At 35.7% G+C, this 22511-nt stretch overlaps 1 protein-coding gene across 2 annotated transcripts in view; it reads left to right on the forward strand.

Annotated features, from left to right (window-relative positions):
* Nucleotides 1–22511, forward strand: part of LOC149840693 (embryonic stem cell-specific 5-hydroxymethylcytosine-binding protein) — a 32959-nt gene that overhangs the window by 828 nt on the left and 9620 nt on the right. For both annotated transcript variants that reach the window (XM_090004526.1, XM_090004527.1), the window contains exons 2-4: nucleotides 1768–1921; nucleotides 2366–2451; nucleotides 3000–3112. In XM_090004526.1, the coding sequence (XP_089860652.1) occupies nucleotides 1768–1921; nucleotides 2366–2451; nucleotides 3000–3112 (353 nt within the window). The remainder of the gene's footprint in view (nucleotides 1–1767; nucleotides 1922–2365; nucleotides 2452–2999; nucleotides 3113–22511) is intronic.

Genomic DNA, 22511 nt, shown 5'->3' on the forward strand with positions numbered 1-22511 from the left:
CACTTTAACCATCTTCATTCTATAATAGGGAATTTTACGTTTAACCACCAAACCTATGACAAAATTATGTTTAATCGGCTGTCTTTCAAAAATTTTCAAGTGGGCCCCTGATGTTTCGGCATATTGCTCATATGACCGTTTGAGGCTACTTTTATCATTTGACTTCAGTTGACACGTTTCTCTCTCTCTCGTCTGTCTTTCAAAACTTTTCAAGTGGGCGCTTGATGTTTAAGGGTTTGGAAGCAAGAAAAACTGTCATAAGAAAAAAAAATTGCCCATAAAAAGTTTCGATATGATAACTTTTCTAAATGAGAAGTTTTCCCTTGTTTGTGTAGCATGAATAAAACAGTGGAAAAATGTGAAAAAATGAGAGAGGGGCGATCAGCCCCCTCTCTGAGAGAGGTGGTCGACCATGCCAGAGAGAGAGAGATCTGAAAATGGTGGTGGGCAGCTCTTAGAAAGAGGTGTTCTTATTGAAATGGACATTTTAACCATTTTTTCTTTCCTACTTGCATTTTCCTACCATTTTCTTGCTTCCAAACATGCCTTTATTGAAATGACATTTTAACCATTTCTTTTTTGTCAAATGACTGAATGCCACTTTTTGTAATTATATTATACTTAAGGCTAAATAAGCAACTTTAACCACTCCAACTGATTCTTTAAAATGACACTTTAACCACTTTTTTTTTTGAATGATTGAATGTGTCTTTTTGTGGTTGTAGTACACTTAAGGTTAAATCAATAACATTATCAGGAAAAGTGATACAGCCGGTCCTATAAGCAATATGCTGAAAACACAGGGGCCTATTTGAAAGTTTTGAAAGACAGGTGGTTAACACAATTTTGTCATAGGTTAGGCGGTTAAACATAAATTTTATGTAAAATATATTTATTATTAATAAACCAGTTTAACTGGCTGAGCTGAGACATACATTGGTTGTTCAAGCTCGAGCTTGTTGAGCCTATTTCCTGTGTTCGAACGAGCTAATTACGAGTCAAACATGAGCTAGTATTTATCTTTCATGATTGATTGTTTTTGCTTGTAACTGTGGTCTTAAGAAGAGTGATTTGATAGGAGAACACAGGGATTCAATTGAGAAGGATATAACCTGGAATAAGTCAATTTTAAACAGAGGGAAGATGATTTGATTTTGGGTAGTTGTAGCGGTTAGAAGTAGTTGACTGGTTACCATTATACCACATTTTTTATTGCACAAGTACTTCTGTTCATCATTGAGTTTTATTGGTGAGCTTTATAAGTGACTTCATGGTACTAAGCGATTTTCACATGGATTGATACACTAGTTCTGGCTTATTTGTGCATGCTGTAGCACTGTTATATATTTCATATAAAGGATACTTTTATTTTTTTTTCCAATTGAGTTTCATACACGTGGTGTGGCAGTAACATCATGGTACTGAACATTTTCAAATGCAGCAACACACTAGTTATGGCTTATTTGCACAAAAGTTTGTATTCTGGCTTATTCGTGCATGCTATATTACTGTATATATTTCATATAAAGGGTACCTTTATTTGCGATTGCATTTCATACAAAAAGTGTGGCAGTAACATCATGGTACTAAGCATTTCCAAATGCAATAATACACTAGTTATGGCTTATTTGCATAAAAGTTTGTATGCCTGCTGTGTGAATTCGAGGAAATTAAAATCTATCAACTATTTTCAAGTTATTCTATAAGAAAATAAGTATTCAATATGATGTATCTGCTTTCTGGCACTTATTGTTGTTTAATTTACAGATATCATCCATCATACAATGTCTCACCTGGATCATATTTGCCAGTTGTTCGAAAAGAACATGGGTCAAGCTGCGAGCCAGTCGTTCACTGTATGAAATGGGGGCTTGTTCCTTGTTTCACCAAGAAAACAGAAAAGCCTGATCACTTTAAGATGGTAATTTTCATGCCTATGTTGCTATCTCGCATATCAGTTTCTTCCCATTGCCTTGCATATTGAAAAGAAAAGGTGGTCTTTTAAATTATTTTTATATCCTTGATTGTGGAGGTAAGAGTTCCTTCTTCTATTCTGGGCTATAAAATTGAACTATAAACACAGCAGCACTATTAGACTTCAGGCTTAAAAATATATATAATCCCATTTTATAAGTTGAGAGCTCCATTGTGCTATGGATGACTTCCTGTAATGACAGCGGTTCATCAAATTTCTTGAAACAATATTCTGCTAAGCAGATGGCTAAGCAACTTGCACAAAAAATATTTGAATCATTCAAATCTGTTTAACTGTGTTCAGACGTTATGCTTACAGATTTTCATCTCTTCATTCAATTTAGATGGTTATGATGGGGAAAGAAGTCATATATTTTGTATCTGAGTGCAGTTTAATGCTCGATCGGAATCAATATGTGATAAAGCATCTTTTCGTCGGCTAGTTCCTAATAATCGGTGTCTTGTGGCAGCAGAAGGGTATGCTTAAGATTATGCACGTGCATGGGTTTCATTTTTGTGCTGTTTGTTTAGCATTATAAAATTTAGAAATGATTCTGCCTCAGGATTATCATTCAGTTTTTTGCATCTACTTCATCTAATATATATCTCTACACCAGCATGCATATTTCTTGTTTGCTTTTCCTTATGTTTCATTTATTCATCCTGCTTTTTTATCACTGGGATTCTGCCCTTTGTGGTTAGCATTGTACTTTGCTAGACCCTATAAGTGCATCCTTTTTTGTCTTGGGGGTTTCACGTGGTTCTGTGCAAAATAGTTAACAATTTTTATCTAAATCTTTCTTGTTTGCAATCTGTACCAAAGAAATCTTTCTTCATGCCATCAGCAACAGATCTTATTGTAAATCTATCATGAATACATAGCATTTCCAAGAGACAAGCTGACATTGAAGAACTTCCCTTTTCATTCTTCTTTGTGATCATGATACTCAGTATTTAGTTAATTCTCAGCCTTCATCTGCATGCTTATGATTCCTGCTCATTTTTTCCCTTGTATGTGTATCCAGATTTTATGAGTGGAAAAAAGATGGATCTAAGAAACAACCATACTACATACATTTCAAGGATCAACGTCCTCTTGTATTTGCTGCTCTGTATGACTCTTGGGTGAATGCTGAAGGTAAGGATTGCATTGGGTTTTGTGACTCTTCAAGTTCAAGTTTCAGTATTGGAGATCCAGTATTTTTTGAAGAATTCTAGTAAACATGGCATAATTCTATTTGGATAAGAAATTTAGCAAGGTTAATGCTCTGAAATGACCTGTTGATATTTCCTTTCCATTATTCTTTCTCTTGCCTTGTTACTAATCATGTAATCCTTTCGTTGTTAAGAATATCGAGTGTGGAGATTTTGAAATGACAGTCTTCTCTGATAGATAATGGCTGTCTAAGTTAAAATCAGGAAAATTATATTATTTGAATATGAACTTGATACAGTGTACGTTTAATCCCACATAAGATTGTGTTATTCATGATAACTACTTTGGAACTTCGACTAACATTGACAATTGAATCAATGTCTTCATATCATTCAAAATAAATTTAGAGACTCGAGCTACTATTGGTGAATCATAGTCCTTTTGTCTATTGAATGCATCAACTGATGTCAGAATTGGGTCTTGCATGATATATAGCTTTCTCAAAAGCTTGATAGACTCTAGTAGCAGTAGGAACATTTAACTCTAGTTTCAGAGGCATGTGTGCACTTGTTCTAGAAGTCAGCTATGGTATTATATGTTCCTTAAGAGACTATAATCATGGTTTTCTAAGTAATGACCTAAGCTGAGGCATGAGATGCAGTAAAATTATTAGGGTCTTTCTTCATCTTTTGAAAGGATTACCAGTTGGTATTCTTTTTTTTTTTAAATTTATTTGTCATAAAACTAATACAATAACGTTTAATCCTACTCCACCTAATTGCATGCATGCATGCATGCATAAACACATGAGGAGATTCATAGATACAAACATACATATCATAGTCACTTGTATCGTTAAAGGTAATTTCTCAGCGAGGGTATTTCTTGGAGAGATTTTCAAAAGTTGATAAATCTCAGGAATATCTCAGAAAAATCTTGGGAGTTTAAAAAATTGGAAAAAAATATAAATGACAACAAAAAATCTAAGAAAATAATAAGTTTTGTATTATTTTTCTTTCAAAAATATAAAGAAACATGTTTTAAAGGTTTAAAAAAATAAAAGAAACAACAAAATAGGAAATGCAAACTTAAATAAAAAAACTGCAAAAATATCGTGAAAATATCACGATATTTTCTATTTGACTATGTAACGACCTGAAATTTTAACTCAATTTTGTGGGTTTTTTTTAAACACATCGGAACTACTCAATTCACTTCGGGTTAAACATCTTGGGTACTTCGCAGGACACTCAAACCAAAGATATCATTCAACAAGTACTAAGAAAATTTAATTTGAAATAAAACTATAAGTCCATTACAAGAGTAGACATGGAAATAAATAGACTATGTGATATTGCCCCTGGAACATCAAAAATTCATGTATCAAAGTCTCTACATCATCCCGTAATCACTCTGCGCCGTCTATTCTTCACTTGAAATGATGAAATAGTAGGATCAAACTACAACCAGTCTGAACAATAGGATTGTTATGATTATTCATATGTGCAATGTAATGAGGATGTACAACTCTATAGATTATCAGTAAATTGTAAAGCTATAGCATATCATGAGATGACTAAATGAATATCACATGAAACAATTAATATCATAACTCACTCATGAGATATAAATAAGCGCAATTCATTATAAGCATTTTCAGGCACAAGATATCAAAAGTTCCACATGAACAAAGAGCATAAAATAGTTAATTTAATTCTCTTTTATTATCCCGTGGGTACTCGTAGGCCAAGGCAACCATAACATAGGAGAACATCTGGGGGTTTGTTACAAGGTTGCCAAACTAGGAAGCGGAAGCGAGAAACGATACGAGAAGCGGAAGCGAGGCATTTTAAAATTTATACGAAGCGGGAAGCGAAGTTTCAATTTAAAAGCGAAATATGAATAAAAAATGAAGCAATATGGAATGAAACAAGAGACAAATAAAAACTAAAATAAAATTGATCATTCTTGTATTTCATGATTTTTCTGTAAAAGAGTTAAATTTTTTGTTAAAATCTAACAATGATGGTTACCAATTTAAAGAAAGTACATGGAAAGTGAGTGAAAGCGTGAGAGAAAATACATGAAAAAGATGAAAAGAAACGTGAGAAAAGTATATAGTATGCATAGACCATGTGCATGAGAAGCATAGAAGAAGCGTGGGGAAATCGAGCTTCCTATGAAGTTTCGGAAGCGAGGAATATCGCGTTTTCGAAGCGAGTTTCCGGGAAACGAGCTTCCTACCTACCTAAGAAGCTTCCGGTAACTTTGGTTTGTTATGCTAAATGTTTTGTTAACCCGAATATCTAACTGAAACTAAAATCCAAATGGAGTGGTACAATAACTGAGAGATACTCCCAAAAGCCAACAAACATGATGCACCCTTAACTTCTGGAGAAGAACTTGGACCTATCACCTAGGACAAATTGGTAGTCTGAGTCCCGTAACTTTGAGGACTGGGGACCAACAAGCCATTGCCGCTCAAAGCTAAAAAATCACATATCCTCAGAGTTTTGTACCATTTATCCTCTCCAAGGTAAGCTCGAGTGTGAATGGTTTATTTATCTTATTAATTTTTGTTACCTGATCTCATAGAAGCTCAACATGTGTTGAATCCAATTGGCTCATTGTTTTAGGCAACGATTCATACTGTTGTAGTGACATGATCCCAACACCTTAGTTAGGTAGGTTGCCAATTTCTATTTATTTATGCAATCCCACTCAGAGTGCTTCAATACCTTCAAACCGGGCGAGCACAAGTTCTCCGGTACCTTTAAACCAGTCAAGCATTTATTAGGGTTATGTGTGCTTATATATTAAATCTATAAGGTTTTAAGTGTATGTTTTTTAGTTTGCAAATCTTTGGTTCGACAACCCATGTGCCTTCATTAAATCATTACCACGCATTACATCTAATTACACATAAGGACATAACCCATGCTTACATGGCACCACGATGGTTCATTTGAACCGCACGCTCGAATATGAGCCTATTTTACGAGAATCGCTAGTAGCTTAAACTCAACAGTCACTAAGCATCAATGTAGTTGTAAAACTTCATAAAAGCAATAATTGTAAGTGACATAACTCCACTGTCACTAAGTCATTAATATTGTATTAAAATTTAATATGAACATGATTGACAATTGGCATAGTACTAACGTCTTATGCAGTTTTAAATTTATGAGCAAGAACTTGCAGGACACACAAACTCTACAATATGTATTTCATATGCACATGATTGGCAAACGGGCATAGTTCTAACATCTTATGCAATTTTAAATTTTATGAGCAAGAACTTGCAGGATACACAACTCTACAGTAGGTATTTCATGTGCACATGATTAGCAAATGAGCATAGTACTAACATCTTATGTAGTTTTAAATTTTATAAAGACAAGCTAAAAAGTTCAAGTGAAAAATCTTCCAATATCACACTGATTGCTACATCGAAATCAGTGTGGATTAGCTAGGTCCATTTTAACCTATTGTCTGTTGTCAAGACATGCATACAGACAATTATCTTGCTGAATAATTGCTGAATAATATGCAGGAACAACTAAGTTTCAAATATTAAATCTGAAACAAAGATAAAGCAGAAAATTCAGTTTCAGAATACACGAGTAAGAAACAACTACATCTACCAAAACTCAATTAAGTAGATACCTTTGATAAATTATCCCTGACTGTTTCAAACAGAAATTTAAACCAAATTTTTACTGATTTACGACATAAATTTCTTTCTGTAGTGATAATGACAAATGAGAACTCAACATCAGAAAGGAACGACTTTCTGATATTCTTCCCAGTGCTGTAAAAACAGGGATTTTAAACCCATGTCTTGATGATTTTCACACCAAATGCTAGTGTGTGATAATGGAAATAACGAAATAAAAATCCAGAGGCAAGAACACGCAAGCCACTATTTTAGTTGCTGGAACAGTTTAAAGAAAGTTTCAGAGACAAAACACGCAGACCACTATATATATATTTTCATTGAACTCATTAAAGTGAATATCAAAAGCAAAACACGAAGATCACTAAATTTTTTTTCATTGAACATATTAAAGAAAATACCCAAAAGCAAAACACGCAGGTCAGTAAATATTTTTTTCATTGAACATATCACAGAGTATGTCTAAGGCAAAACACGCAGATCCTTAATTTTTTTTTTCATTGAACATATCACAAAGTATGTCTAAGGCAAAACACACAGATCAGTAATTTTTTTCATTCAACATATCACAGAGTGTGTCTAAGGCAAAAGACTTAGATCAGTAATTTTTTTTTGATTGAACATATCACAGAGTATGTCTGAGGTAAAACACGCTGATCAGTAAAATTTTTTCATTGAACATATCACAGAGTGTGTCTAAGGCAAAACACACAGATTAGTAAAATTTTTTCATTGAACATATCACAGAGTGTGTATAAGGCAAAACACGCAGATCATTGTTTTGAACAGCCCAGGTTCACGCAAATCAATCATACCAGAAAAATATTTCTGGTATTGACCGATTGGCTTTCAAATAAACCTCATCTTGTTGCATCTATACAATTATTTTTTTATTTTATTTTTGATTTGGGTTTGTGCTGCAACCCACGACATGCTTGAAACAAAGCACACAACAAACCACAGAAATCCTACCTTCACGTTGAATTGAGAGCCCAACTCCTTGGTTGTTTGCTCCTTGTGACAGTAGTTCTTGTGAAGACAACCTTCTCTGAATTGAGAGAGAGAGAGAGAGAGAGAGAGAGAGAGAGAGAGAGAGAGAGAGAGAGAGAGAGAGAGAGGTTTTCCCCTCTTTCTCTTGAGCGTGCGTGAGTGGAGAAGCTTCATGCCCCCTTGTATTGCGTTATTTATTTATTTACTTATTTTTTTTTTCTTTTTAAAATAAGGCTGGCTGCGTTCGGCAGGCCTCTACTTGATTTGTAATCCAACCTAATTGGGGTTCGAACTTGCAGCGTCCCAACGCAAGGTGACGTGCACTAACAGCACTTGCCAAGCATGAGTCATATACCTATTTTTTTTTTCAATTTTGCAACGCCCCAACTCGTGATGGCGTGAGCTAAAAAAAATTGTGATTTGTTATTTATATATATATATATATATATTTGATTGGATCTAATTCACGAAGATGCAAGATCCATTTATGTTTTTAGATCCATCATCCATATTAGGACTATCCAGGTCCTTCCAAAGGCCCAAATTTTTCTGGGACTCAATTTAGAAGGTTCTAAATCCAAGATCCGATTAAAATTCGTGGATCCAAATAAAATGTCATGGATCCAATATCAAAGATCTAATTGGACCATTGCGATTTCAATATAAAAATCCAATTAAGATATCAAGGATCTGATATCGAAGATCCAAACAAGATATCCAGGATCTAATATTAGATATCCAAATAAGATATCCAGGATCCGAATAAATTATCCAGAATCTAATATCAGGTGTCCCTATAAGATATCCATGATCCGACATCGAAGATCCGAATAAGATATCCAGGATCTAATAAAAAAATCTAATTCAAAACTAAAAATACCTCTATATACATTTCGGCGATAAAATTCAGGTTTATTTATGTGACAAAATTCACAAACGTTACATCCTCTCCCCCTAAAAATATTTTTGTCCTCGAAATTCTCATTCAAGGACTACTAAAAAAGGATGGGGTACTTTTCTCTCATATTTGCCTCAGGTTCCCACGTACTTTCCTCGATAAAGTGATGTTGCCATCTAACCTTGACGAGAGTAATGGTCTTAGATCTCATCTCCACGGGCTTCTCTTCAACAAATAGGTCTTCTCGTATATCCACATCCTCGTGATGAATCACATGAGATGGATCGTGAATATACTTCCTCAGTATAGACATATAAAATACATTATGAATCTGTGCGTACTGAGAGGGTAAAGCTACCCGGTATGCTATTTCACCAGCTCGTTCCAGAACATTAAATGGACTTACATATCTCAGACTTAATTTTCCCTTTTTGCCAAGTCGAAAAACACTTTTAATTGGTGATACCTTTATAAAGACTTGATCTCTTACTTCAAAAGTGAGTTCCCTGCGTCATTGGTCCGCAAAGCTCTTCTGTTGGCTCTGAGCTGTCCGTAATCTATCCCTTATCATCTGAACTTGTTGCGTATAGTGTTGTAGCACGATTGGTGATGCGACGGATCGTTCGCCTACCTCATTCCAATACACTGGTGATTTGCAGGGTCGTCTGTACAGAGCCTCGAAGGGAATCATACCTATGCTTGCATGGTAGCTGTTATTGTAAGTGAATTCGGCCAATACCACACGCTTGTCCCAATTGCCATTCCAATCCAACATAAATAGAGTTATATTGAGCCATGGAAGTAATGGACTCACAAAAGTAAACACGGAACACTTAATCACTCGTCTTACTTTGTGACCTCTCATTTCATGTCGTTTCATCAATAACTCCGTTGTAAGTTTTTAAACATTTTTGTACTTCCTGGGTGTATGATATACTTAGACTTATGGGCTTCACCCAATAATTCTTTCTTTAATTTAGGGTCACTAGGGACCCAAAGTCGCTTTTGCATCCAGATACTGCCATCTTCCTTGAGTATCCATGATGAGCCTTCCTGTTGAGCAAGTGACTTAAGTTTTTCATATTGAGGATCCTCCTTCTGACTCTCAATGATTCTTGTAAGGATCTCAGGGCGATCAGACAGACTGGATAGCTTGATAGTCCTCTGTTCGTCTTCAAAGGGCTTCCAGTCCGTAAAATCTTCTACTAATTTTCATCTTTTTCCAACCAAACTGGCCAAAGTGCTGCCCGACTTGCGACTCAGAGAATCTGCTATGACATTTGCTTTTCTCGGGTGATAGGAAATAGTAAACTCGTAGTCTTTTATGAATTCTAGCCAATGCCGTTGCCGCATATTCAATTCCTTCTGCGAGAACAAATATTTAAGGCTTTTGTGATATGTAAATACTTTAAAATGTTATTCGTACAGGTAATGTCGTCATATTTTCAGGGCAAACATTACAACTGCCAATTTCAGATAATGGGTCAGATAGTTTTGCTCGTGGATCTTCAGTTGGCGAGATGCATATGTTATAACTTTATCATTTTGTATTAACACACACCCTAACCCTGAACCCGAAGCATCATTGTACACCACAAAACCACTCTGACCAGACGGCAAAGTCAAGACCAGGCAGTCGTAAGCTTCTTCTTTAGGGTCTGGAAGATTTCCTCACACTTATCATTTCACTCAAACTTGACTCCCTTTATAAGGAGTTTGGTTATAGGTAGAGAGATCTGTGAGAAGTCTTGAATAAACCTCCGATAATAGCCTGCCAACTCGAGAAAACTCTTGATATATTTGATATTTTTCAGTTGCTCCTAGTTCAATACAGCATCCACCTATACATTCAACACATATTATTATGGTTCCTCAATAATTTATTATAAGAATTATATATTATTTTATGGCATAATTATGAAAGATTAGTTACCTTAGTTGGGTCTACCGACACTCCATCCTTTGAGATCATGACCTTCTCGAGCCAGAACTCACATTTGGAGAATTTAGCGAACAACTGGTGTTCCTTAAGAGTCTCAAATACAATCATCAAATGACTCCGATGTTGCTCCATATTCTTCGAGTATATTAGAATATCGTCAATAAAGACGATCGCAAACGTATCCATGATTGGTCTGAACACCCGATTCATCAGGTCTATAAAGTCGGCTGGCGCATTCGTGAGTCCGAACGACATTACCACAAACTTGTAATGTCTGTATCTTGTTTGAAAGGTTATCTTTGGAATATCATCGTCCTTATTCTGAGTTGGCGATACCCAGATCTAAGATCAATTTTAGAGAAGACCCTAGCCTTTTGTAATTGATTGATCAAATCCTTAATATGGGGTAGTGGATACTTGTTTTTGATAGTCGCTTGATTAAGCATATGATAGTTTATGCATAATCTTATAGACCCATCATTCTTCTTCACAAAGAAGACTGGTGCTCCCCATGGCGATACACTTGGTCGGATAAAACCCCGTTCCATTAATTCTTTCAGTTGTTTTTTTAACGCCTCGGGTTCTACTTGTGCCATGCAATAGGGTGCCTTGAAAATTGGCACAGTTCCGAGCACCAACTCGATACAAAAGTCCACTTCATGCTATGGGGGAAGTCAAGGTAGTTCCTCTGGAAACACTTCCAAAAATTCACGAACTACCTCAAGTTTCTCAATTGGTGCGACCTTTGGTTTTATAAAAAACACATTAACTAGAAAAGCCCTGCATCCTTGTCGCATTTATCTCTGAGCCTTCAATGCTGAAATCACTCGATCTTTCAAAGCAGGTCTTGAGAGCCTTAATTCTATTTCTGACAACTTTGGTTGGGATAACACCACTTTCCCTTGACGGCATAGAACGTTGGCATAATGTTCATATAACCAATCCATACCCAATATGACATCATACTCAGTCATATCGAGTAGGATCAGGTCAGCAGGTAAACTTTGTCCGTCCAATGATATTTCTTTGTCCGGTATATAATTTACACAGATGGAGTTATATTCGACATGGTTATACACATCTAATATATGTTTTAATGGTTTAATGCTCACACCCAATTGTTTAGCAAAGTCTACAAATATAAAAGAATGTGTGATACCATAATAAAAAAACAAGTGCAGCTTAACCATCAACTACCACCGTACCTTGTACTAGGTTACCCTTCTCCAGATTTTCGGCGGTGGTGGCATATACGCGTCCCGACATTCTATTTTGGACGTTCTGCTATTGTTGATGGTGCTGCTGTTGAGGTGGTTGCTGTTGTGGCTACCCTCTTCCAGTTGCCCGCCTTTGCATATCTGCTATCTTTTTATGACACTGACAGACATAATGTCCCATCTTCTCGCAATAAAGACATGCACCTGTATCCCTAGGGCAAGGCTGCCGTTGTGAAAATGATTGCATTTCTATCATTCTTGATTTTGATTCTGCTTTCGCTGGAGACGATTTCCTCTCTGATGCTTTTGCTTCTTGAATGGTGGTTGAGGCCTCTTACCACCATGGTATTGCTGCTTGATGACTCCTACCTTACTTGAGGACTTATTCTGATCCTTCCTGAACCTTTCACATTTTTTGTTTAATGTGGTGGCAGCTTCAATGGCATCATGGAAGGTCAACGTTTGACTAGTCATTACTCGATATCTCAGACCGTCCTTGAGACCACAAACGTACTTAGTCGCCCTCACCTTGATGTTGGCGAACAAATTTGGGCAATATCTTTTCAGGGTCCGGAACTTGGTGGTATAGTCTATCAGGTTCATGCTTCCTTGCGTTAGCTCTAGGAATTCTTGTTGCTTTCTGTCACGAGTATGTTGAGAAAAATATGTCTACAAGAATGCCTCTCGAAAAAGTCTCCATGGAATAGGAACCATTCCAGCAAAATTGACCTCTTGCGCAGTATCCCACTGTTTCCTAGCGTCACCCTTTAGTCTATAAGTACCAAAGTCTGTTTGCCTATCCTCAGGTACATGCAATACACAAAAGGCCTGTTCAATCTCTTCAATCCAGCTCTTAGCCATTTTCGGGTTAGCTTTTCCGAAAAAGGTCGGTGGGTCGAGCTTTAGAAATTTTTCATATGTCGTTGGACTGGAGTTATGAGATACGCTTACAACCGTCGATTGCTTATTCTGGTTACTCAAGTGCGTATTCATTGTTTGAGCCAGGTCATTGAGGGCTTCCATGATGAAACCTCTCTGCTCTTGCCATTCGTTGGCCGCGCTCGCGTTGGTATTAGCTCAACGATATATCTATGAATTATTCCATTAACATGCTTTTTAGAATCTATTTAATTGTAGTATTCCTATAATCATTTACAAACTTTTTTTTTACACAATTTAAATGGCACCAATGCAAAATAAGTAACTAAGGTAAATTATACTCACAGAGCGCTTGTCGGGTTGTTGTATAATCATGATTGAAGAAATTTTATTCTCAGGCTCTAATATCAAAACTGTAACGACCCGAAATTTTAACCCAATTTTGTGTTTTTTTTAAAAACACTGCGGAACTACTCAATTCACTTTGGGTTAAACATCTCGGGTACATCACATGACATTCAAACTAAAGATATCATTACACAAGTACTAAGAAAATTTAATTTGAAATAAAACTACAAGTCCATTACAAGAGTAAAAATAAAAATAAGTAGACTCTCATATTGCCCCAGGAACATAAAAAATTCATGTATCAAAGTCCTTACATCATACTGCAATCGCTCTGCACCGTCTATTCTTCACCTGAAATGATGAAATAGTAGGATCAGAATCAGTAAATTGTAAAGCTATAACATATCATGAGATGACTAAATGAATATCACATGAAACAATTAATATCATAACTCACTCATGACATATAAATAAGCATAATTCATTATAAGCATTTTCGTGCACAGGATATTACAAGTTTCATATGAACAAAGAGCATATAATAATTAATTTAATTTTTTCTTTTATTATCTCGTGGGTACTCGCAGGCAAAGGCAACCGTAACAGAAGAGAACACCTGAGGGTTTGTTAATCTGAGTATCTAACTGAAACTGAAATCCAAAGGGAGCGATATAATAACCGAGAGATACTCTCAAAGGCCAACAAACAGGATGCACTCTTAACTTCTGAAGAACTTGAACCTACCACCTAGGACAAATTGGTAGTCCAGGTCCTCTAACTTCGAGGACTGGAGACCAACGAGCCATTGCCGCTCAAAGCTAAAAAATCACACGTCTTCGGAGTTTTGTACCACTTACCTTCTCCAAGGTAAGCCCGAGTCTGAATGGTTTATTTATCTTATTAATTTTGTTACCTGATCTCATAGAAGCTCAACATGTGTTGAATCCAATTAGCTCAATGTTTCAGGCAACGATTCATATTGCCGTAGTGACATGATACTAACACCTTATGTAGGTAGGTTGCCAATTTCTATTCATTTATGCAATCCCACTCAGAGTGTTTCGGTACCTTTAAATCCGGTGAGCACAAGTGCCCTGATACCTTTAAACCAGTCGAGCATTTATTAGGGTTATGTGTGTTTGTATATTAAATATTTAAGGTTTTAAGTGTGTTTGCGGTACCCTTAAATCCTTTATTTTGCAAATCTCTGGTCCGGCAACCCATGTGCCTTCATTAAATCATCACTACACATTACATCTAATTACACGTGAGGACATAACCTATGCTTACATGGCACCATGATGGTTCACTCGAACCGCACACTCGAATATGAGCCTATTTTACGAGAATCGCTAGTAGCTTAAACTCAACAGTCACTAAGCATCAATGTAGTTGTAAAACTTCATAAAAGCAATAATTGTAAGTGACATAACTCCACTGTCACTAAGTCATTAATATTGTATTAAAATTTAATATGAACATGATTGACAATTGGCATAGTACTAACGTCTTATGCAGTTTTAAATTTATGAGCAAGAACTTGCAGGACACACAAACTCTACAATATGTATTTCATATGCACATGATTGGCAAACGGGCATAGTACTAACATCTTATGCAATTTTAAATTTTACGAGCAAGAACTTGCAGGGTACACAACTCTACAGTAGGTATTTCATGTGCACATGATTAGCAAATGAGCATTGTACTAACATCTTATGTAGTTTTAAATTTTATAAAGACAAGCTAAAAAGTTCAAGTGAAAAATCTTCCAGTATCACTTTGAATGCTACATCGAAATCAGTGTGGATTAGCTAGGTCCATTTTTAACCTATTGTCTGTTGTCAAGCACATGCATATGGACAATTATCTTGCTGAATAATATACAGGAACAAATAAGTTCACATCAGTGTTGTGAAAAGTGTTGAGGCGTACCGAGGTGTTCCACCAAAATTTGAGGCAAGGCGTAAGCCTCGAGGCGTAAAGCGTAAACCTCATTTTTTTTAAACTTAAAAAAACTATAAAATATCTAAAATTATAATCAATTAAAAAATGCTTTATTGATGAAGCAACAACCAACAAGAAATAAAAAATCTCAAATAAATACTGAAAAAATATGAGATTAACATGTAAAAGTAACATTAATGCAACAACTAAGAACTAAAATGTGAGTATTCATTCAATAAAAAATTAGCATTAACAATGAAATGCATATTAGCATTAACAACTTTATGTCATAATTAGAAAATGCATGTTAGCATTAACAACCAAATGTTAATATATTTGTTCAAATCTCTTTAAAATGAGAGTGTTAACATTCACAATTGCAACTGAAAGACCCCAAAAAATATATAAATGGCCATAACTTTATGATTCCTTAATCTTATGGCTATGTAAGAAGCAACAAAAAGTATCACTTTCCTCCATTAAAGTTGAGTATCATGCCATGACAACAACCACATCTGAGTTAGTATGGTTACGGCAACTACTAGAAGATCAGGGAATTCACATTGCAGAACCCTCCAGACTATGTTGTGATAACAAGAGCGTCGTCTACATTGCAAGCAATCATACATTTCATTAGAGGACAAAACATATTGAAATGGATTGCCATTATATTCGTGAAGAATTTCTGAAGAAGACCATCACATTGCCGTACATTCCCTCGAAATACCAACTAACAAACTTCTTCATTAAAGCGCTTCCGTCACCTGGATTCCATTTTCTACTTGGCAAACTCTCGGTTGTCCCACCATGAGTTTGAGGGGGGGGGGGTGTTAAAATATGTACACTCACATTATATATATATATATGAGTTCATTATTGGTCTTTTCACTGTAATAGGCGTCAACCCATTAGGGACGGAAAACCTTTATTCCTTTTTGTTTTTTTGTATTTTACTTTTTTTTTTGTTTTTTTGTGCCTTTTGGGGCAGCTCCAAAGTAGCTGTTGTAGTTGCTCCCAACAGTCATAAGCAACCCAACAGCCACTTTGGGCTACTCCCTTTGTGGTCCTTGTATTATAAATAGGCCATAAGGGGACTTGTATTTGTAACTCATTTTTTGAGTGTCTCTATGCAATAACAAATTTCTTAGACCCTTGTGTGGGTGGTTTGATGATTCAATCAAGTATTCTACTTCATTGAAAGTGTGTTCTTGCATGTTTATTGGATTCAATCCATTTCATTACATGTCTAAGGCAAAACACACAGATCCTTCTTTTTCATTGAACATATGATAGAGTATGTCTAAGGCAAAACACGTAGATCAGTAATTTTTTTCCTTGAACATATCACAGAGTGTGTCTAAGGCAAAACACGCAGATCAATAAATTTTTTTTCATTGAAAATATCACAGAGTATGTCTAAGGTAAAACACGTTGATCAGTAAAATTTTTTCATTGAACATATCACAGAGTGTGTCTAAGGCAAAACACACAGATCAGTGTTTTGAACAGCCCAGGTTCATGCAAATAAATCATACTAGAAAAATAATTTTGGTATTGACTGATTGGCTTTCAAATAAACCTCTTCTTGTTGCATTGAAATAAATCTTTTTTTTCTTTTTGATTTGGGTTTGTGTTGCAACCCACATGCTTGAAACAAAGCACACAACAAACCACAAAAATCCTACCTTCACGTTGAATTGAGAGCCTAACTGCTTGGTTGTTTCCTCCTTGCGACAGTAGCTCTTGTGAAGACAACCTTCTCTGAATCGTGTCAGCGAGAGAGAGAAACAGAGAGAGAGAGAGAGAGAGAGAGAGAGAGAGAGAGAGAGAGAGGTTTTCCCCTCTTTCTCTCTACACCACAACAAAGCAGTGGATTAGCGACGACCACATTCCGTTGCTATTTCGTCGCTAATCCGTCGGTAACCGATTTAGCGACGGATTAGCGACGACGAGGCGACGATATGCTTACGTCACGAATTTTTCGACGCTAACCGGCGACGAAATAAATTCGTCGCCAGGTCCGTCGCTAATTGCGACAGAATAACGAGCGATGTATTCCGTCGCCAATCCGCCGGTACCAAACGACGATCTCGGCTTGACGACGGATTTACGTCCGTCGCTAGATTTATATCCATAGCGACGGATGTTTCCGTTGCTAATCCGTCGCAAACACGAAAAAAAATAAAAAAATTAATTTGAAAATTAACTACCGAGAACGATACAATTTATATTTCCTATAAATAAAAAACAAACTACACAAAAAATTTCATATAAAAGGAATCTACAACAATTAATCGTTCCACCTTAAAAGTAAAAAGTTTAATTATTTACAATTCAACAATTACAATTAGGAAACAAAAAAAATAGAACTTCTTCAACACAGTTCTCTAATCATCGCCAAGATTTTGTGCGTCTTCTTGTTCATTGCTTTTATCTGTCCCTTCAGCTCCGTTACGCTGATTATCGCTAGCAGCCTACACAAGAAAATAGCATGTAGTATTGATAAACAAAATATAATGAAATAAATTACACACTATATGTGATTCTATCATGTGCTCATATGCGTTCTAAGGCAATAAAACAACTTTATATGTGATTCTATCATGCTCATATGTGCTCTAAGGCAGGCAAAAAACTGTATATGTGATTCTATCATGAATTATATGTGTTTTAAGGCATTAAATTTTTTTTATATGCGATTATATCATGCTCAGATGAGTTCTAAGACAGCTATAAAAACTATATATGTGATTCTACCATGCTCATATGTGCTTTAAGGCAGACAAAAAACTATATATGTGATTCGATCATGCTCGTTTGTGTGCTAAGGCAGTCAAAAAATTGAATATGTGATTATAGCATGCTCATATGTGTTCTAAGGCAGACAGAAAAACTCTATATGTGATTCTATCATGCTCATATGTGCTATAAGGCAGGCAAAGCAAAAAACTTTATATGTGATTCTATCATGAATGATATATGTTCTAAGGCAGTAAAAAAACTCTATATGTGATTTTGGCATGCTCATATGTGTTTTAAGGTAGTCAAAAAACTGAATATGTGATTATAACATGTTCATATGTGTTCTTAAGCAGTCAAAAAACTGAATATGTGATTATAGCATGCTCATATGTGTTCTAAGGCAGTCAAAAAAACTTTATATGTGATTCTATCATGCTCATATGTGTTCTAAGGCAAGCAAAAAACTTTATATGTGATTATAGCATGCTCATATGTGCTCTAAGGCAGGCAAAAAACTCTATATGTGATTCTATCATGCTCATATGTGCTCTAAGGCAGGCAAAAAGTTATATATGTGATTCGATTATGCTCATATTTGTTCTAAGGCAGACAAAAAACTGAATATGTGATTATACCTGAGAGGGACCTGCAATCGAAGATCCCCTGTTCAACACAAGATTGTTGATCTCATCTTGGAGAAAGGGGGGCGACGGTGTTATGGAAGTAGTCATTCATTGTGTCCTTAATGATCTGGCGTACATCATCACCGGAAAGAATAGGCTGCTGCTTGGAGCTTATGTCGGCGAAAGAAGTCTGTGAGCCGTAACTGGAAGAAACAATAACTAATAAAGTGTTCAGATTACTCCCAAATCCGAACACGCGACCTTTTTTGGGTTCACCTGCTGCAGTCACCCATGCTGCAGGATCAAATGATGGATGCTGAGTAGCGTCATCGCCATATCGCTCTACCATCTGTTGCTCATATGCCTCATACAAAATAATGTTTAAAGTATGCATTAATAATTAATGATAACATTATGATAACTTGCATATTGCAATGATTATTAATAGAATAAATACATACCGTTGTCGTTCTCGCCTTTTCTGATACGAAGACTCCCGTGGTCTTCCGTTTATGTGTTTCAACAAACACATACTTATATGGTACAATGCCTTCCTTTTCTGCTTCCTGCGAAGTTAAAGGACAAAATATTTAGTTCACAAGTTTGCAACAATACTTATAAAATTAATATTATATATTGATGAGTTACCATTTTCTTCAGGTGGCTCCCAAATGTCTTAGATCCACCTGTGTGTAGATGGACTTCGGGCATTTTCGCTCTATTTTGTGCAGCCTTCGCAGAGCGATTTCGAAATTCATCTCCCGCCCACTTATCACACATTTCATCCCAATAATCTCTCCTAATAGTAATAGGGCCATGACCCTTTCATTGTAGTGGATCATATATTACGCCAGATGCTTTTTTTGCTGTAGTCTTCATATTGTGCATCATGTCTGCAAATCGATTGACAACCACCTTCTGCCACACCTTTCTTGCATCATTTTCTTCCACCGTAGTTGCGAAGCGATTCGAAGCCTACAAATATTTTCAGAAAGTTAGTAAACATTACTTAAAAAAATTAAATATGAAACACATTAACTATGAGGAACAACTGTATACCGTGAATGAGGACCACAATCTGTCTAACACCTCCTTTGGGTACTCTTTCCATTGAGCAACCGGTCCTGGTCGATGTTGAATTAGTGAATTTCTAATCTCCCGTACTACTTCTTGTGGCTCAAACCTCGTGCTGCATATGAATTGGTACACAATAAATATCAATATAAAATATTTATAAGATATGCAATAATTGAAAACGAAATACTTACGGTCGATTATCGACATACACTATTCGAATGAGTCTTCTTGTGCCAGACTGAGAAGACTCTGCTTCCTGTGTTGGCTCATGACTTGTGTGATCAACTGGTGTAGGTGGGTCGTGTACAGGCGAAACATCATCTGTGAAAAAATACGTTAGAAATTCTCAGAATGCGCATTTGAACTAATCAAGCATCCAATTAGTTAAATGATATACCTATTACAGGAGCCCGTGAAGATGAAGGCTGTGCTTGACTACTACTGGATGAGCGACCACTGTAACCTCCACGAACCATATTCTAACAAATAACATATGTCATACAATACATTCAAATAATTCACATTAAGTATTACAATACATTTAAGTCATTCGCATCAAGTATTACAATAATTAAAATCATTCGCATCAAGTATTGCAATACATTCAAATGATTCGCAACAAGTATTACAATACATTCAAATCATTCATATCAGGTACGACAATGCATTCAAGTCATTCACATCAAGCATTGCAATGCATTCAAATAATTCAAATCATTCACATCAAGTATTGCAATAATTCAAATCATTCGTTGCATAAATTACAATACATTCAAATAATTCAAATCATTCACATCAAGTATTGCAATGCATTCAAATCATTCGTATCAAGTATTACAATACATTCAAATAATTCAAATCATTCACAACAAGTATTACAATGCATTCAAATAATTCGTATCAAGTATTACAATACATTCAAATAAAATTTTTAATCGTTAACATCAAGTATTGCAATACAACTCATTCATTCGCATCAAGTATTACAATACATTCAAATAATTCAAATCATTCACATCAAGTATTACAATGCATTCGAATCATTCGTATAAAGTATTACAATACATTCAAATAATGCAAATCATTTACATCAAGTATTGCAATACAACTCATTCATTCGCATCAAGTATTACAATATATTCAAATAATTTAAATAATTCACATCAAGTATTACAATGCATTCGAATAATTCGTATCAAGTATTACAATACATTCAAATAAAATTTTTAATCATTCACATCAAGTATTGCAATACAACTCATTCATTCACATCAAGTATTACAATATATTCAAATAATTCAAATTATTCACATCAAGTATTGCAATGCATTTAAATAGAGGTTTGTATTACAAGATTTTGCTTACTAGCTTGAGAATTCTTCCTCGTCACTTGTTTGACTTTCTTCTTGTTCTTCTTCATTGTTTACCCATCCACTTGGTATATCATTTGGATCACATTCCTCTATAAATGTTTCATCGGCCAATGGAGATATGACATGCATATCATGCGCAACATCGTGACCTTAAGCGAAGTCATAGACATAATCTGATTGATAGTAATCGTTGTCTTTAGCTAACTCATCTTCCTGTAACTAATCATACTAAGGGTATAGTTTGGACTTCACCTTGCAAACTACACACCATTCATTTCTATCTGACTTTTTTATACTCGGATATGAAGTATAATAAACTTGTTGAGTTTGCGAGGCTAATATGAATGGTTCATATGTTCCAAACCTGGATTTATGATTCACCTCCACAATGCCTGAAGCTTTGTCGAGTCTTGTTGCAGTTGGATCAAACCAATGACACTTGAATAAAGTTACCTTGTTATTTATGCCTAAGTAAGTCAACTCGATTATTTTCTCTATAACACCGTAGTAATCGTGTTCATTTTCACCGTAGCTGCTACCCTTGACACACACGCCACTATTCATCATTGATTTGTTTATATCGTAATCTTTTGTATGAAATCGATAACCATTTACGATGTACCCGTTGTAACATTGCACAACTTTGGTCAGACCATTTTCTAAATCACATATTCCTTGATCTTTAACATCACCATGACAGACCTACGCACATACATAAACAATGATTGTGATCACGATCAATTAAATAACTTAGTGTTGTTTATAAGTACAAAATTTATGTTAGCTTCTTTACCAACTGTTTCAACCACTCCACAAACTTAGTTTCACGTTCTTTTTGTACTTCTGCATCAGTGAGATGTGAAACTTCTCTTTGCAACTCCAGATCAAATCGTCTGCAAACCACAAATACTTATATTACTGAGCCATGTATCCACATATAGAACATAAAAGGATTTATAATTGTGTTGCGTATACATATACTTACTCGATGTATGGGTCGATCACTGAGCAATTAAAAAGAATATAGATGTGTGCTGCGTCTTGCTCTCGATCTGTCAAGAGCCTTGATCGACAACTACCAAATGCATGCCCAAGTGGTTGAAATATCGACAGCTTGTCAACTACAATTACTTGTTCTCCATCATCGTTACAGGGCGGGCATGTGTAACGTGTTGGAATATGAGGTTCGAAGTACATAGATGAGAAATTTGAAATCTCTTCTAAAGTGTGTGCCTCACAAATAGAGCCTTCTACTCTTGCTTTATTACGAACCTTTTTTTGAGGTCGAACATGCATTTGGCAAAAATATACATTTCAAATTTTAAATATCTGTCATTAAAGAGACAAATATAAAAAAACATATACCTTTCAAATGGGTACATCCATCGATATTGCACAGGGCCACCAACCCTTAGTTCATATGGCAAATGTATGATCAAATGTTCCATAACATCGAAAAATGCTGGCAGAAATATCTTTTCTAGCAGACAAACAGTGGTGATGACAGAGTCCTCGAGATTTTTTACATTTGATACTACGACCTCCGATGCGCACAATGTTCTGAAAAATTCGCTCAACTCAGACAATACCCCCCATATAGGTTTGTCTAACATATCATTGAATGCTAGGGGTATCAATCGTTGCATAAAGATATGACAATCATGACTCT

Source organism: Nuphar pumila, chromosome 4 (genome assembly GCF_984573655.1).
Source record: "Nuphar pumila chromosome 4, dmNupPumi1.hap1.1, whole genome shotgun sequence".
Lineage (NCBI taxonomy): Eukaryota > Viridiplantae > Streptophyta > Magnoliopsida > Nymphaeales > Nymphaeaceae > Nuphar > Nuphar pumila.